Consider the following 18,401-nt stretch of genomic DNA (forward strand, 5'->3'; position numbering starts at 1 on the left):
GAGTTTTAGTGCTGATTAAAATCAGATTTAACAGTTAGGATTAATTGAGCTATTGTATTAATTATGATTAAATTATTCAAATCAAAATATTATACATTCTATTTTTATTGTGTTATAGTTTTTAAATACAGTGATAATGAATGAAAATTGTCGGTCACCATAGCCGTAATTATCAAAAGCGTTACATTCAAATTCAACGGTCATGATGAGAATTTATAAACGGTCCTAGTTGACAAGCCTTATATATTTATATATATAAACATTAATGAGTTGTGGCATAATCTCCATCAATTTCACTAGATACACCGTTAGTATTATTTTTCCTTCTTAATAAATATTATTGAATTGCTCTATATATGCCTTGAGTTCTCACCCTCCAAAGATTCAATTATAAAGTGTATCCAAGAACTAGTAATAAGAAATAAAAATAGAGTTCGAGTTACATTTCATTTTTGTCCCCTGGGCAATTGTTTAGCAATGTAAAGTAATGCTATATAGAATGAAGAAACCACACGAATCAGCCACATGACTGATGTGGTTGGTGACATAGAAATTTTTTTTTATTTAATTAAAAAAAATTTGATAAAGTAAAACTAGGGCACAAGTCGGCCCTAGTTTGTGTTTCTCTCGTGTGAGGCTCTCTCTCTCGTGTGGCCGCCGCTTTGTTTCTCTCTCGTGTGGTCGTCACTTCTCTCCCCCGTGACCGGCCGTTGTCTCTCTCTTGTTTGGCTTGCAAGAGAAACTAGGGCATATGTCGATGGTGGACAAGAGAGAGAGTGGCGGCTGGATCGGTGATGCACGGTGGTGCACGAGAAGCTAGGGCACGAGATCGGTGGTGTACGAGAAGCTTTCATTGAGATACGTGATACGAGAAGTGACGGCCGGAACGGGGGCCGGGAGCGGGGGAGGGAAGTAAAGGCCGGGAGCGGGGGCCGGGAGTGGGGGAGGGAAGCGGCACGAGAGAGAGAGAGAGAGCCACACGAGAGAGAGACAGACTCACATGTTTACTTTACCAAAAAAAAATAATTAAATAAAAAAATATATATTTTCCACATCACCATCCACATTAGTCGTGTGACTGGTTTGTGTGGTTTTTTCGCTCTATATAGCATTACTCTTGAATGTATGTTCCTCCCAATGCATGGCTAAGATATGATAATAATTTATTTATATTGTTAAAATAATAATAAGATCATTAAAGCCCCAAACTTATAAATTTAATAACATAAATTATAACTTGTGGTGTTTTTTCTAGCCCTTTATTGTGATGTATTTTCTCTATCTCATTAATAAAATAAATTATATGATTGTTTTTGGGATGTTTTTGATGAAAATAATTTAGCATAAGTTTTTTTCATTAAAATAAATGCGTTTTTTTCTTCATCAACAACAATTTACTAACTTTTCACACAAGTGGTAAGACTTTATTTTTTATTTTTTTTGGAGACGAATTCAAACACGTAATCTAAATTCAAAAGTACTTATTTAGTGAGATCAGTATTTTTTAATAAAAAAGTATTCAAACGGACCACACACACATATATATGTATATATGTATTATTAATGTATATGTGAGATATTTATTAATTATTACACAATAAGTGGTTTTAAAAAACATGTTATAAAAAATAAAAATATAAAAATTTTCAAATCCAGGATTCCAGATATGCCGCCAAATTCCAAAACCAGAAAGTGGATCACGTGTATATGAGAACATAACCTAAGCAAGGGTCGTCCGTATGCTCGGGGGTCCATTCTTGGTTCATTTTACTCAAATGATTTTTTTTTTTTTTCATTTTTTTTTAACTCTCTGCACTTTCAAATCAATGATTTACAAATACACTATATAATTAAAAATCCACTATAATTTTAATTATATTTAACTAAATATTATCAATTTATTTTATATAATTTTATCTTAAAACGTTTGATTAATAACTTTTTGAATAATATAGAAATAACTCACAGTATTGATTCTTCTAGAGTTAAGATATTTACTATTATGATATAATAGCCTGTGATATATCATCTCAGGCATACATAATAGACTATCATTATTCTGTGTGTTAATTTATTCCTCCTGCATGATAAATTTTTAAAAGAATTATTAGCTTATCATAATTAATATATCATCATATTTGTTTGTCCCTTTGATAACTTTTTTTATTTTGTCACTTTTGTCAAATAGACATATGGTAATCAAGCTTTTACCACTACAAAAACTAGCCGTTGCTTGAACTAATGCTATTTGCAAACTCCCCAAAGTCCAAACCCAAGATAGTAAATAGAATATAATATTATATTTATTAAGAAATTACATAAATTTCTAATTAAACTCCTTTTATTTTTTTTTAAATTTTAATAAATATATTTTATTTTAATTATTATAATTAAAATTGAAGTTCAATAAACTCACATAAAAAAGATTTCAACTCGAACCAAAAAACCAAAAGAAAGTTAAAATTTTGCTCAAAAATTCAACATTCCCTGCAACAAGGGTTGAAAAAAGAAAACAAATTTTCTTGTCCAAACATAAGAGCGTCTATGGATTTTAACACTAAAGAAATACAAAATAAATCAAACACGCCATGCCAAAAAGGAAATTTCCAACCCAAGTTTTAGAGTGTGTTCCACAACCACAAGTTCAAAAAGGGCAGAATCTCATTCCAACCTCTTCCTGGATGTTATGTGCCTAATAAAACAAACAATAGTTAAAATAGTACTCTGTACGTTCTACATAAATTTTTCTATAAAATATATTGGCAAAAGAAGACAAATAATTAAATGATCAAACTTTTTTTTAATGTTATTTGGAACTCTTATCTATTAACCAATCTTCTTTTCATTCTATAACTATGACTATTATTTTCCTTTAGACTTTGTAAATTTTAGCTGATTAATTAATTATATAAGCTACTTCAATGACTTGTAAATTCTACAGTTTTTTTTATTTTAAATATATGCAACTTGATTAATTCAATATAAATCCAATTTCAGATATTTTTATGTTTTGGGTCATATGCATAATTATTTTATTGATCTAAAGTCAATGGTGATCCTCAAGGGAAGAGTTTGAGTGAGAGGGCCCAAAGCCAGCGGTAGCCACAACTCTTTCTTTTTTTTCTTTTTTTTTTAATCTTAAAAAAGAAAAAATTGAACCTAAAAACAACAAAATTCTTGTCTCAATTAAGAACAAGGAAACTCATGACACAAACCTCTTTCAAAGAAAGAGGTTCCTGTTTTGTTTGCACAAGCATTTAACACATGAATGCACCTGCAAACATAAACTTTGAGACATGTACCACAACTCCTATAAACATCTCAAACATCAACTCCCTAAAAAAACACAACACAAACTCCATGGACATTTCTAAAGTCTGTTCATCAAACTTCATGCTCAATTATTTCTCTATCTTCTTCATCCTCATCAAGTCTATTTACCAAAAAATCATGACCATTTTCTTTGGAGGAGAAACAACTATTCCAACAAGGTTCAAAGAAGGAGAAGGATTAGAATGTGTGATTTGCCTCAGCAGTATCAGCAAAAAAGAACAAGCTTATGCTCTAAGATGTGACCATATTTTCCACAAGTCATGCATGGACAGATGGTTAAAGAGCAAAGGTAGGACTTGTCCCTTGTGTAGGGATGACCTTTTTGGATGTTGTTTTGGAGAAACTATTGTTTTGAATCCCTTTGAGACTTCTCCTTCTGATGTTAGAGATACATGGTGGATAAGGTGATCCCATGTATTTCCTTCCCCCCTTTTTTTTTTTTTCTTTCTTTTCTAGGTGTTTCTAATATGTTTAGATTTTTATTAATAAATATTGGTTACCAACAATAAAATAGTCTATTGGTAACCATTGAATGGCTCAATGGTATGACACCAAAGTGTAAGGGGGAGGTCATGAGTTCAAATCTCTCCCCAACAGTAATGTTCTCCATACTGTTCATACACTGTTCACCCGGGATTCCTATACTATTCTCATACTGTACATATACTGTACATCCGGGTTCCAGTGCTGTTTGGTACTGTTTATATTCATAAAAAAAGGGCGATTGTCGTCTATTATTCAAAAAAAAAAAAATAGTCTATTGGTAACCATGTCTTTATTAAAATTTTTTACAAGTGATGTGAGTTAGAATTATAAATGAGGGCACATTTCTGAAAATATAAACAGTGATAGTGTATAGATGTTCTTAGCACCCATGTGTGCATGAACCTTACTTTTATTTGCTCTGCCGAGAGTTATGCATAATTTTTTAAAAGTGAGAAAAAAAGTGTTGAGTGTTTTTATGTTATGATGTATTTTCATAATATATATCCCGTTAAAAGAAGCCTTCGTTCTTTTAATCCCCAAAAAAGTCAATTCCTATGAACCCATGAGCTACTCACACTAAAAGAATAAACTATTTGTAATTTTATTTGTTTATCTTTTATAATAAAATTATATAAAATAATAAAAATGGCTTTTAACTATTAGATGTTACACAAGTGACATTTTTTTTTTTTACAAAATTGACAATAGACACAAGTGGCATTTAGATCATGAAAAATTACGCAATTCATGCCCAAGAATTTTTGCTCATATTCCCTTTTATTCACTTTAAAGATGAAAGGAACAAAAATGTACAAATGAGGGTGAGGTGCACATTATTTTCTTCTTTATTTTATCAAAGAATGTGTAGCCATATATATATATATATATGAAGAAAAAAACTCTTCTTGAGGGACGTACAGAAAAAATTAAATCTTTTAATAGCCTATTTTTTCTAGGTATGCAAATGATTAAACTTTTTTATCAATTACATGCATCACAAAACTAACTATTTATTTATATATGGAAATAAATACTCTACCAAATTTACTTTACTTACAAATCAAAGAATAAAAAAATGATTAATGAAAAAACTCTAAAATGTAAATTATTAGATTACAAAGAGCAACATTACACTGTTTATTTTCTTCATATGATTTGCCACAATGTTATGATACCTTCAAAGATCCTGCCAATATTGCAGTGTAATATTACATCCATGTAACGAAAGACGAACGACATAGTCGGTAATGTCGATCTTGTGAACAACATGAGCTAAATCAGGGCAAAACAAACTGATTCACTGTAGAAACCTTCATGATCAGAATTACAAGAGCAAACAAGAGCAGCTGGTTACAGGTAACATATTTTATAAGGACTACATGCAAACTCTCAGCTTCCGAACATCATCATCATCATCATCATCATCCATAAACTACAGGAAAAATGACACTCTATTCATGAGCAAAGCAATCATAGAGCACAGTCAGAAATGGTGTCATCATCCTCATCCATAAACTACAGGAAAAATGACACTCTATTCATGAGCAAAGCAATCATAGAGCACAGTCAGAAATGGTGTCCTTAATGTTATCCTTGACAATGTTTATTCTGCTCCAGAAGTTCAGCATAGGTGGATTTACACTGGAAAATACCTCGTCGGTGAATCTTGGGGTTTCTTCTGAACCTCTTTTTCTTTTCTTGGCTTCTTTTATAGGGAACCCCCGAGAAGAAACAGAAACCCAGGTGACCAAATATATCGATGCAGAATTCAAAGGTGAACCTCCACACAAATCTACAAAACTTAAATATCAACATGGTCAGAAAGAGGCTGAACTTGTTCGTCTAAGCTGATACCTTGGTTCTGGTGGCGGTACAGATAATAACTTGTTCAATTCCTGCAAGGCAAGTAATGAAAATAGAAGATTCGTTTCAGTATAGACATTCTGAAACAGAAAAATAAAATTTCAAAGATTTATAATGGCCAATTTTGGCCTAGTTATGGGAACCGGACAAAATGATATCCTACAACCAACTTCAAAAACAGTTATAAAGGTTTTGCTGAACAAAGCTGCATAAACCGAAAACAAAAAGAGCATCATGATCCGTGAACTATTTTTAAACAGAAAGCATCAGTTATAGAACACAGGTTTATTCAGCAATATAGATTAGTATTTGTTTAATGCATGCCTATGTGCATAGTGACATACACGAGGGTGGCTTGGGTGAGAGAAAGCTAACATGATCTATTCTTTTCATTAAAGATCACTAAGCAGATTTTCCAAATTAGTTTACTTGATACACTTGTAGAAACCGAAAAGATGGAAAGCTCTCAGGAAAAAAGCTTAAGCAGCATTGTACTTAATACGACCTACAAGAACAGAAACAAAGCAGAGAGTATGCAAATAGTGTGCATAATTGAGACATGGGCAGACCAACATGGTCTACATAAATGAACATTCAAAGGGCTTTCATAATAAATTGAGACTTCACAAAATACGCTAAAACTCAACCCGAAGCAAGATCAGGAGTTGGCCATGTTAGTTTTAAAAGGAGAAAAACGATCAACACAACAAATCAGGGGAGGGAGTTTAACTTGATCAATTATCATGGTTTTCACATAGGCCATGTTTGCCTAGGAGTAACTGAAAAGGGAAAGTGGGAAGTGATTGAAATTTCCTGCATTTCCAGGTTAGGCAAAAATAGTGTAGAACTTACTTCCAAATACCAAACCCTCCCACTTTAACAAATGACTTGGGCATGGGTTGCGGCAAAGTTATCAGATGTGAGGTGAGGAAATTAAAGCTTTTAAAAATAATTGCAATCAAGATTTTCGTAAAAAAATTTTGTATTTCCATCCATTTCCCAGAGCCACATCAGCGCCTTCCCCAACTCCCACTTAACAAGCACACCTTTAATGGATCCAATCACATCAATTGTTCAAATCACATAAGTTCTCAAATTGCAAGTGCTATAAATCAATCAATTTGCATTCATCCTCTTACTCTTTGTCAATTATTGTTTTTCTTATTAAAAGAAAAAAAATTGCAATCGTCAAAATGTGAGTAGGATCGCATCCTATTTACTTCTTAATTCTCTCATAAATCCATCAATAAATGGCATGATGAAACTCAAACCAAGGAATAAGAATCTAAAAAAAATGGGATGGTTGCAAAACTTCAAAGAAAAAATAATAAATTGAGGGAACTTAGGAATATCATGAAAATTTGCCTAAGAATACACAGCAACTTCGACATAATCTGTGATTCGTGGAGTGATAGGCATCAAAATAAGCACATTGTTGAAGATTACAGCGAAAACATATATTTAAAAGCAGTACTGAGGTGCTTCAATGATCTGATGAGGCCACAGTCATAACATGTTAGAGCAAAATTTTAAATCAGAAAACCAATTAAAATTTCATTTCCATGTGGATAATATTAAGAAATCCTCTTGCGTGGAACAGGAACAAGATCAGAAGAAAAATGGCAAAACATGCTCAAAGAGCATTGGATAGAAAAAATATTCGACAAGCATTGTGATAAATGATAGATAGCTGGCGGGATGATATGAGATGTATACAAAGGCAGTGGAGGAGGAAAGAAGAGGGTGATTACAGACAGAACGCATCCTTAACCAGTCCTCATAATGCAACATATTAAGAACCCTAGAAGCCAAGGAGACAAAAAGGCATAAAAGTTTTTTTCTACAAACCAAATAGAATAAATGATGTAAAATATTATAAGCATTGGGCATCCACCTTGGAAGCATCATCAATAAAGGGCTGAAACTAAAAATCGCAACTTTGAAAAACAAGCTAGAGTTTCTCCTTATATCAGAGATATCATCAAAGCAGTTCTTTCTGAATCAGGCAGTCAAATCATGCAAATATGTGAAATCTTGATTCACATCAAAAGAAGATGGTTGCTTAATAATTGACATGAACATAACATGAGGATTTGTCATTGCTACATAGGGGTTTCATGCAATGCAGAACAGGTGGGTCTTAACTCGAGAAACTAATTTCTTGAGAAACCTATTGCTTTTGGGTATTACCAACCCAAATCCCACCATATTGATGGCTTTCCAACTCCATTTACATCTGGGGTCAGTTTAATTATAGTTGAAAATTTTACTTCCACTATGCCCAGGAATTTGTTATCTAACTTGTTATGCTTATAGGGTTACTTTATGGTTCTTCTGAAAATAAAGGAACATAATATGATGGTCTGCTTAAGTTTTAAAAGAAATAGCAGAATCTCATTCTAATTCTGTTGTTTTCTTTCTTGGTTTCTCTTTTCTAAAGGAGATCCATAGAAAAATCTACCCTTTTCCACCAATTTGTCATGTCTCATCCTTTATGTACAAACAAGCACTTACACAAGTTATATCTTGATTAGCAAAAACATCTTTGTTTCTATCTGCTACATGGTGAAGAGTAAGACATGCCAAAAACAAGCACATTTACTCCAATAGAAGAGCCATGATATGATGGAAGAAGCTCAATCAATCCAAAGAAAAAAGGGTATTTCTTTATTAATGTAGAAAACTTTCAGCATCCACAAGTACCATCTAATAATTACCATGTAACTCCTCAATTCATGGTGTTTGGAGAATAAAGCATATGTGATTTGATAGTTATAATAAGCTAACATAATCAATATAAAGGTGCAAACTTATCACATCAAGATCCATTACTTCCTGCTGATACAAGTTTCAAATCACAGGTACTTACATGCAAGTGAGTTCACAAAGGTTTTCGAGGATATGCAAGTGATAACAGGAGGACATGTTTGAAACTAGCCCATAATCAAGGGTTTTGTTCAAATTAGCTTAGTTCAGGATGAAAAAGAAAAGGATGTTGGTCTGGTGTATAACGGAAAATCGCACTAAGCAACAAGTGAAAAAAAAAAGATGGGAAATCAATTTTACAAACTCAGTCATAAAAAAAAAAATGTTATTTACGTTTAACTGTAAAAAGAATAAATACTGTTAAAAAAAAGCAGCAAAAATAAACAAGTATGGCTCCAAATACAAGTATACAACATAAAGTTACTCCGAACATGCTTTGAAGTCAAACCTAAGTTCTCATGGGCTATTGATGGCTTCAAATAGTATAATGGCGAGCAGCAGGATAGGCAACTAAATTGATCTAAAATGCAAAAAAAAACAAATAAATAAATAATCAAGCATTTAAAAGGTAGAGCATATGAGGTATAATAAATAAAGAAAAATCTACCTTCTGTTTCTTAAGCCTCTCATTTTCCTCTTCCAAGCGGGAAACCTTATTCTCTAGCTCATTTGTGTAAGCCTGAAATAAATATGAAAAATAATAGCCATTTAACAGATTGAAAAAATGTAAAAGTAAATGAAGCCTAGAAACTGAAGCAACAACCACATCACAACATACTGAATAAAGGAATATATGTGTAGTTATTAGGTGAAGGGTGCAGCTGAGAACAACACCTGTTTCCTAGCTCGTGAACGAGCAGCAGATTCCCTGTTCTTGATCATCCTCTTCTGCCTTCTCTCCACAATCTTATCTGTCAACTCATCCTGAGCTCCCCGCTTCCGCCCTGGCGTTTGTGAATCAGACAGAGCTCCTATTGTTGGCGAAGCAAGATTCATTTGTGCATCAGCATACATGGCATAAGCACCCATCAAATTCTGATGAGTCTGTGGCTGCGGCACAGCAGGCATCTGATGATACTGCGGTAACCAATGAGCACCCTGCGTGAAATCATGTACCCCTGACATAGGATCGACGTTGCCAACAGGATCATTTCTTTTCTTTGTAGATCCTTCTGCAATTATCCCAGCCTTCTCCAGAAAATCCTCAAGGGTGATCTCGCCAAACGTTGGCTGTCTCTCCTGACCTGCTACCCCATGTTCCTCATTATTCTTGCTCCTTCCGTCCTGGATTTCCTTCCACACTTCATCCACAGTCTTTTTGCTCAAAGCCCGTGACATGGTAATGCTCCCCTGACTCTGTAGACCAGAACCAGAAGCATAATTGCCTCCAGTTCCCTCTATCTCCATGGGCAACACTGGGTTAATCTCACCTGGAAACACGCTCTTGAGGAGCTCATCAAGATTCATACTACTTAAAGGTTCACCCAAGTGACTCTGAACCTCATTGAGAGTGAGGTTGTACAGAGAGCCTTGCCTGGCCAAGTTCTGAATTTGAGATTGCTGAGATCCTTGCCTGACCATGTTCTGAATCTGAGATTGCTGTGCCCCACTACCGCCTCCACCATCAGACGCCATTGTCTGAATCCCCATTCACCAAACTTCACCCACCTCAAATCCAACCAATTTAACGCAACATGCAATGATTCTTGAAAACCCTAAAATGAAAGATATCTTCTTTTTTTCCCTGATCAATTTCTAATCAAATGAAAGCACAAATCCAGGCTATCTACCTGCAAGAAAAGACAAAATGGGCATAACACTGAGAAAAAGCATAGAAATAAAAACATACTCGATCCCTTTCAGAAGCATGCTCAAACTGAAAGCGCCCCCATCAATTCCAACACGCGAAATACGGAAAAGGGATGAAAGTTTTCATCAATTCCAAGTTCCAACACTCCCAACAAAAACAAAGGCCATGTGAACAACCCCTGAAAGCCCATCCAAACTTCAAATCTCAAGACCTCAATCCAAGCAAAAAAAGGAGCTCTTTTTTCGGAGGAATAAAAGCAAACCCAAACAGGAAAAAAAAAAGAAAGAAAAACAACAACTACAAAAAAGAATCAAAGAACAAAATCAGAAAATCAAGAATCAAAGCATAAAAATCAGATCATTCATACATCATCCGGAAAAAAAAAACAGAAAAAAAAGAATCAAAATAAATCAAAATCTAATTACCTGACAGCCTCTGCCGCATAGATCTACGACCAAAGAGGACCACAGCAAACATCTCCGTCGCATCTACATGAACAAAACTCCACATCGTTAAGTGGTGGAAGTGCCAAAGAGGAGGGACCTCGAAAACCAAATTCTCATTTATTTATTTTTTTTCTTTCTTTTTTTCTTCTTTTTTTTCTTAATAAAAATGTTTGATTTTTGGAGTTTTGGGGTTCGTCGTTTGGTTTGTGCCGTTTATATGTGTTGTGGACCTTTTCTAATTTCTCATTTTTCACTTTATTTCTGACTGGGTTTGTTTTGATAATCACAACCGTCAAAATTACTTTAAGATTTGTGATTTCTTTTAATGTTGATCTCGAGATTCTTGGTTCTCATGAGTCATGAGTATGAGTTGGTGTATAATATATACATATATATTTAAAAGAAAAAATTTATTGATAGTGTGTTCTGATTCTTTTGGTGGGGGCTTGTCTGAAAAACAAAAGTTGTGAGGTGAAGTTTGGCAATCAAATCAAACGACAAGTTATGCATTTTGATCTGCAGACAACTTTGATTTTGCTTTTAGCTCTTTGTTTGAATTACAATAATTTTTTTTATTACTAAAAATCTAAGAAAATATCAGGGTTAAAACTAACTATGATTATAATATATATAATAAATAAAATAAAATTATATATTTATATATTTTATTTTTTTCACTTATCTGAAAATACCGTTATAGGAATTTTTTTTTATGAATCATGTAATTTTAACAGTTGAGTCTACATGTTTATAACATTATATGATTGACTTGTACAAAAATGTTATTTTTTTTAAAAAAAAAAAGACGACAAGCGCAGAAATCCAGGGATAAATACGTGGGGGAGTCGCGCTCACCACCGAACCGTACTCTCACCTTGCACGAGATGAGGATCGAACTCAGGGAGCCACGTTCGACACTCGAGCGGGGAGCCTGGCCATGCACCGAACAGCTGCCTCACCTGGGCGAGATGGGGATCGAACTTGGGGAGCCATGCTTGACACTTCAGGCGAACACTCTACGTGAGGGATCCGATCTGCGATAGGCCAAGTAATTGGTTGGCAAAAATGTTGTTTGTAGTCAACAATTTTTTTAGTTTTTCATTTTGGTACCTAATAGTCTAATGCCTATTTATAAATGATTCAACACCATATTAAATGTTTTTTGGTTTTTTACTCTTGAAATTTATGTACACAAGATATATTACCCTGCCATAATTTTGAGCTAAACTGAGAATAGAGTGGTGGATGAGTTGGAATGATAATTTTAAAAATAAATAAATAAATGTGGATAATCTAGGAGATCAAACTCTCAACTTTTTAGTTGGAAGTAAAAAAAATAGTACATCAATTCTCCTATTGTATTGGTGATTGGAATGATAATTTCTAATTCCAGTGAGTTTTAAAAAAAAAAAAAATTTATGCAAAGTATTTCACTTGCATGCTTCACCACACAACTTGGATCCAAACAAAGTTGTACTAGCATGTCTAAGTAAAGTTGAATGTGAACTTTGACATGAAAGAAGGCAATTTCGGAGAATCTTTATATATATATATATATATTTATATATATGTACATATATACATTATAATTGTGGATAATTACAGTATTCAAACCTTAACTTTTGATTAGAAAAATAAATAAAATACCACTATTCAAGTTCAGAAACGACATAAATCATATTATATATATATAATATACGTTGCGATTTTTTATATTGAGTTGTTAATTTGTACAAATTAATTCAAAACGCACTTTTTATATAAAATGGACAAATAACTCAGCTTATCAATGAGAAGAAATTGATCACTTAACTTCTTATTTGATAAGATAAAAAAAAAATTACCATCATAAGATAGTTACTAAAAAAAAAATTGAAAACAATACATGAAACAGGGTTGATCAATATTAAATGTAGCATGTCTTCACGTTGTTGAACAATCATACCAACTCCAATGCACTCTTTTACTTAGTTTAATCAATCCCATAAAAACAGAGCCAATAAACTAAGCATTGGTCCAAGATGAGGAGAATATTAAAAGACTAAGACAGAAGACCTCAAGACCAAGGGTAAATAAGCAAAGGTAATTTTGGAAAGTATTAGATAGATCCTTAATCATATTAGCATGCATACAAGAAGTGATCACTAGCATAAGGTTCATATTTCAAGATTCAGGACAGGAGGAGAGAATGGAGATAGTTCTTTATCCATGTATATTCCTTTTAATTATTAAAATAAAGATATATTAAAATATCTTCTTAATAGGAATCGAATTGTTTATAATAATTTAGAATTATTTTTTAATTTCCTTTTTTAGTTTTTTTATGAAACTGAATTTTGTTTAATAAAATTTAAACAAGAGTAGCTAGTTGAAAGTCCTTTTAAAGGAGGCCAATTTTCCTATAAATCAATTTTTTTTAAAAAAAAATGCGATAAGTACCAGAACCCCAGGGACGTGCACGTGTGGGAGTAAGGCTCAACACTGACCCACGTGCCCTCACCTTGCGTAGGACATGAGGTTCGATCCCGGGTCCTCTCTGAAACGAACGCCTCACGCAAGTGACCCGATACCAATTGGCCCAAAGTCCTTTTAAAGGATGTCAATTTTCCTATATATCATTTTTATTTTTTTTACTTGATTTTAATTTTATTTTATTTTTAAATCCAACTATTTGATTAATTTCTTGAATAATCACTGAACTTTACTTTATTTTCAAAATGATCATTCAAGTTCAATTTGAATCAAAATTGTTATTGATTTTCAATTTATTTTTACTGGTGGGTCATTTGGTTGTCTCTCGCCCTTCTTTTCTGACGTGGCAGCCGGAGAAATTGACTCAGCAGTCTAGCCACACACCAAGAGCTGATGTGGCCATCTAAGTCATTTAAAATCTGCCAAATCAGTGGAAGGATTCTAGGTTGGCCAGTCTTCGTCTTCTTCCAAGTAAGTGGCAACAATGGCATAGGACTGTAATGGATGCCATGGAGAAAAAGATCTCGGTGCACCCGTATCTACAACAGGCCAAATCACACATGGAGGAAGGCATTTACATGTCTCACCGGTGGTTAATGCGGGAATGAAGTGTGGGAAATCATTGTTGGAAGACCTAATTCCATCGCGCACTTGATTCAATGGTCGACTGCATATGAATAAAAGGCCTTAAGGGAGAGACTGTAGTTTGAGTGAGAAAGTGGGAGAGGGGATGTAATATGGAGGTATTAGGGGTAAAGTGCATGATTTCAGACACCTTGTTTGTTTGTTTGTTTTTTTTTTTTTAGTTTTTCCACTTGCTATCGAATGCGTTGATTGTAAACTAAGTTATCAGAATTGAATTCAATGTACATTGTAATCTAAGTTATGATATGATACTGAATGGAATGTACATTCTCCTTATTATAAACCATGATCTAGAAATATTTTGATTATCATGAAACACTTCCTTGTTTGGTTGGAGGTTTTTGGAGGGGTGAGGGGGAGTTAGGAGGGGTGAAGGTTGTTTGGTTGGGGGAGTGAGGAGGAGGAGGAGGAGTTTGTAGGAGTGTTTCACCCCTCCAAACCCCTCATATCTCACCCCTCCAAATCCGGGTCTTTTGGAGGGATGGGATTATTAAAACAAATTTTAATGTTTAAATTTTTATGAAAAAACCAAAGTACTCTTTATCAATGTGAGAAATTATGATAATATCCTTTTTAAATCTAATTTCATAATAGTAATAATAATTATTATTATTATTATTATTATTTGTCTTATTTTTTAATGTGTAAATTGAAGATTAATAATAATATTTTTTAAAATAATAATAATAATATAAGAATGATAAACAAATATAAAAAAATTGAGTTATACAAATAATATTATTACTAATATTAATCTTAATCTTAATATTAACAAAGTTTGTACAAAATAATCTTTTAGATATGTATAAAAAAGTATTATCATCAATTTTATATAAAAGGGCAAATTAGTAAAATACACATTAGATCTCTCCTCACTCCTTCTCACCCTTTCTTCTAACCAAACAAAAAAAATAAATTATCCCTCCACACCCCTCCATTGAACCAAATCTAAAATTTTTTCAAACCCTCCATACTCCTCCCCTCCTTATTTTCAAATTGATTGTTTTAGAGTTTGTAATTACAATAATGGAATGCATTATGATAGAGTGGAAGAAATTCTTGAATGTCATTTTTAACCTGGAGAAATCTGCACATAACTGGAGATTTTAATATGCACAAAACCTGGAGATTTGGAAACTGGAGAAATCAGCACATAACCTACAGCTTTAATATACACATAACCTGGAGAAATCTGCACATAAATGGAGATTTTAATCTGCACAAAACCTGGAGATTTGGAACCTGGAGAAATCAGCACATAACCTGCAGCTTTAATATGCACATAACCTGGAGAAATCAGCACATAACTGGAGCTTTTAATCTGCACAAAAGCTGGAGATTTGGAACCTGGAGAAATCAGCACAGTACCTGCAACTTTAATATTCACATAACCTGCAGAAATATGCACATAACCTGCAGTTTAATCAAACTAGCAACCTGTAAATTTTAATTTACACAAATGAAGATGTTCTTAATCCATTTGCAGGAAGTCACATATATGTAGTTCTACAGATATACATCCCCATAACATATTAATTGAGAACTTATCTGAAGTAAGGTAATAACTGATAAAGGCAGACAAGTTTTGTTGCACACACAGTGGAGAATTTCAAGTTTGCATTAAAAATACTCAGTATATATGTAGCACACTGATGTGTTATCATACAAAAAAGTGGCTACATACAAAATAACCCCACTTACAAAATAAGTTAGGATTGTAAAAAATTAATTCTCCACACACAGAAGAATTGCAAGTTTGTTACTAAGAAAAAACAAGTACACAAACATTTCTTCACAGGACCCAAGCTTTACTTTTCTTTCTAGCATCAGCTATATCCATGGTCTGTGTCATCTGTAAAGTATTGGGCTTGCCTCTTCTAGTATGCATTTTCTGTCTTGGTAGCCTACTCCCTGCACTAAAGCCCCTGATGGATTGTCCCTGGTTGGCTGCATTTAACACCTACAGTGTATCACTAAATAAAATAAGACTCACTGAATTGCATTGTATTGATATTATACAGATCAAAATTAATATTCCCTCACCTGTGACATGGGTTCTTGAGAGGATAGGGCCTGGTTTGTAGTTAAGTGATGTTGATCACCTCTAATCAAACTAGCAACCTGTAAATCACAAGTCACCTCCATTAAACATTCTTTATTATGTTAATCATTTAAAATAACTGAATAAAAACTAAAATAAAATAAGTTAAGTAACATACCATAGTGAAATGTTCATCTAGGACTTGTGAATCAATATTGTCCAATGGATCAGTGTGCCTTTCTTCAGTTTGTCCTGCATTTTGTGACACACCAGCTTCACTACTCACCTGGAATTTACAAAGTGTCAATTTTGAATCAATACCATACAACAAATGCATGAAAATAAAATTCAGACAAGTGGACAATAACATTTACTTGTGGCTTTCCATGGAATCTTTTATTATGCCCTCTAGCTCCACAAATGCTGCATTTGATTGTGCCCCCTTGCTTGCTAACTCTCCCATTTGTGTACCCTCTTCTTTCTTCACCTAATTCTCTTCTCCTCAGTACAGTCTTCCTGCCTTTTTTTCCTGTTAACTGGTTCTAGAGGAATCATAGATCCTTGAGTACATTTTGGCCAAGAATCCCTGTCATGAGTTGGGTTCAAAGTGTGTTTGTAGGTGTCCATGTATGTGCTGACCTTATAACAACTATGAATATAGGTTTTAGGTCTTTCACTGTTGTAATATATAACTGAAATTCCATGGCTACAAGGGATGCCAATTAGTTGCCATCTTCTACACGAGCATGTGCCAGCATCTTTATCAACAATATATTGCCCATCAGGTCCTAGAACTTGATACTGGGCACCCCCCTGACCATGTTGTTGTGTAAAGGAAACTTAATTCTTTTAACTTTTCCAATTTCTTAATTATCCTAGGGCAGTGTGTGGTTGTAATTTTTTTCATTGCATCTCTTCTTCTCTATATTCTTATCATGAGTTGGGTTCTTATCATTTCATTCATCGTCACAATTCCCTTAATCCTAGCCTCCAAAATATGCCCATTGAAACATTCACACATATTATTCAGCAGTATATCACACTTGAATCTTGTTTGAAAATTAGACCTGCTCCAGTGTTTGGGGGAGATGTTTTTCATGTATTGAAAGGCACCTTCAGATAAATCTTTCAAGTTGTCCATGGCTCTCTCAAATGAAGCTAGATTTGTTGATGTGGCACGTCTCCAAAGCAGGTCTTTAAGGGTTTTACCTCGATATGTTTTCCTAAAATTAGTATGGATGTGCCTAACACAGAACCTGTGTTCACTATGAGGGAAAAGTTCTTCTATTGCAGGTATTAATCCCTAATTTTGGTCAACACCCACAGACACAACAAGAATCCCATCAAAATAAAGACAATTAAAGTATTAGACAGTGTAATCAACAAGCTAAAGAGACCACCATAAATGTTCAGTATCTTTTTTTTTTTCAATCAGGAATGTTGATAAATAAACATAAGTAATCATACAAATTTAACTGAATTAACAAGTTTAATGATCACTAAACTTTACTATATTTCAGATTGGTCATCAAATTTCAATATAATGCACATTATACATGTACAGGACAAATGTTGTGAAGAATATGAAAATACAGTAAAGTTTTCGTGATTCTTCAAGAAATTAATTCACAATAATCACTTCATGTGTCAAATAGTTGAAACAAAATAATCTAATCATGATGCATTAATATCACAGTCCTATAGCTAATCTAATCATATTGAATTAAGAAAATCTATAGCTAATATAATGACATGATGAATTAAGATCACAGTCCTGTATCTAATCTAATCATATTGAATTAAGAAAATCTATAGCTAATATAATGACATGATGAATTAAGATCACAGTCCTGTATCTAATCTAATCATATTGAATTAAGAAAATCAATGAAACATAATTGACCTTCTTCCTATCACTCATGAAGGCCCAGTGATAGTTGTTTGTCATTTGCAGGTCCTCTGCCAGTAACTCCAAGAACCATTTCCAGGTTTCCTTGGTTTCTCTACTCACAGTGGCCCATGCAATTGGGTACATGGAGTCATTTGCATCCACTCCTACTGCTATCAGTAGTTGCCCTCCATAAAGTCCCTTTAAAAAACATCCATCCACACTAATGACATTCCTACAACCTGCTAAAAAACCTTCTTTGAGGGGTGCCAACCAAACATACATTGCTTGAAATACCCCTGCATCACATTTGAATTTTACTGTTGAACCTGCGTGGCTTCTCAATAGCTCCAACCTATAGTTATATAATCATGTCATCTGATTCTCATCATCTCCATCTATAAGCCTAGTGCATATCACAAAATAGAACAAGAAATGGTTCAATTAATAATGTAGTCCATCAGAATAATAGTTATAAACTTTACTTACAACCATAAGTCTTACCTTAAGGCAATGCATTTGGCCCTATATGTTGTTAACCTACTAATTTGAACTTCTTGATTTGTTTTTACTGCTTGGATGATACCTGCTATCTTCCAAGATGGGTCTGCTCTGAATTGTTCCAAATATGCCTTCGCAATCCAATCAGCA

General features: G+C 33.6%; 1 protein-coding gene across 3 annotated transcripts; it reads right to left on the minus strand.

Annotated features, from left to right (window-relative positions):
- Window positions 1-4,913: 4,913 nt before the first annotated feature.
- LOC120249474 (ABSCISIC ACID-INSENSITIVE 5-like protein 2) lies at window positions 4,914-10,917 on the minus strand. Of its 3 annotated transcripts, XM_039257992.1 has the most exons (5): window positions 10,684-10,913; window positions 10,298-10,436; window positions 9,283-10,192; window positions 9,056-9,127; window positions 4,914-5,714 (listed from the first exon to the last, which is right to left on the minus strand). In XM_039257992.1, exons 3-5 carry the CDS (start codon window positions 10,096-10,098, stop codon window positions 5,637-5,639), a joined length of 966 nt encoding a protein of 321 aa, XP_039113926.1. In that variant the 5' UTR covers window positions 10,099-10,192; window positions 10,298-10,436; window positions 10,684-10,913; the 3' UTR covers window positions 4,914-5,636. The 3 variants fall into 3 exon arrangements, with proteins under 3 accessions (XP_039113926.1, XP_039113925.1, XP_039113927.1); XM_039257991.1 differs by lacking the exon at window positions 10,298-10,436 and having other exon boundaries at window positions 9,283-10,238; XM_039257993.1 differs by lacking the exons at window positions 4,914-5,714; window positions 10,298-10,436 and adding an exon at window positions 8,851-8,968 and having other exon boundaries at window positions 9,283-10,238; window positions 10,684-10,917.
- Between the last annotated feature and the right edge of the window lie 7,484 nt (window positions 10,918-18,401).

This window comes from Dioscorea cayenensis, chromosome 19, assembly GCF_009730915.1.
Source record: "Dioscorea cayenensis subsp. rotundata cultivar TDr96_F1 chromosome 19, TDr96_F1_v2_PseudoChromosome.rev07_lg8_w22 25.fasta, whole genome shotgun sequence".
Classification (NCBI taxonomy): Eukaryota; Viridiplantae; Streptophyta; class Magnoliopsida; order Dioscoreales; family Dioscoreaceae; genus Dioscorea; species Dioscorea cayenensis.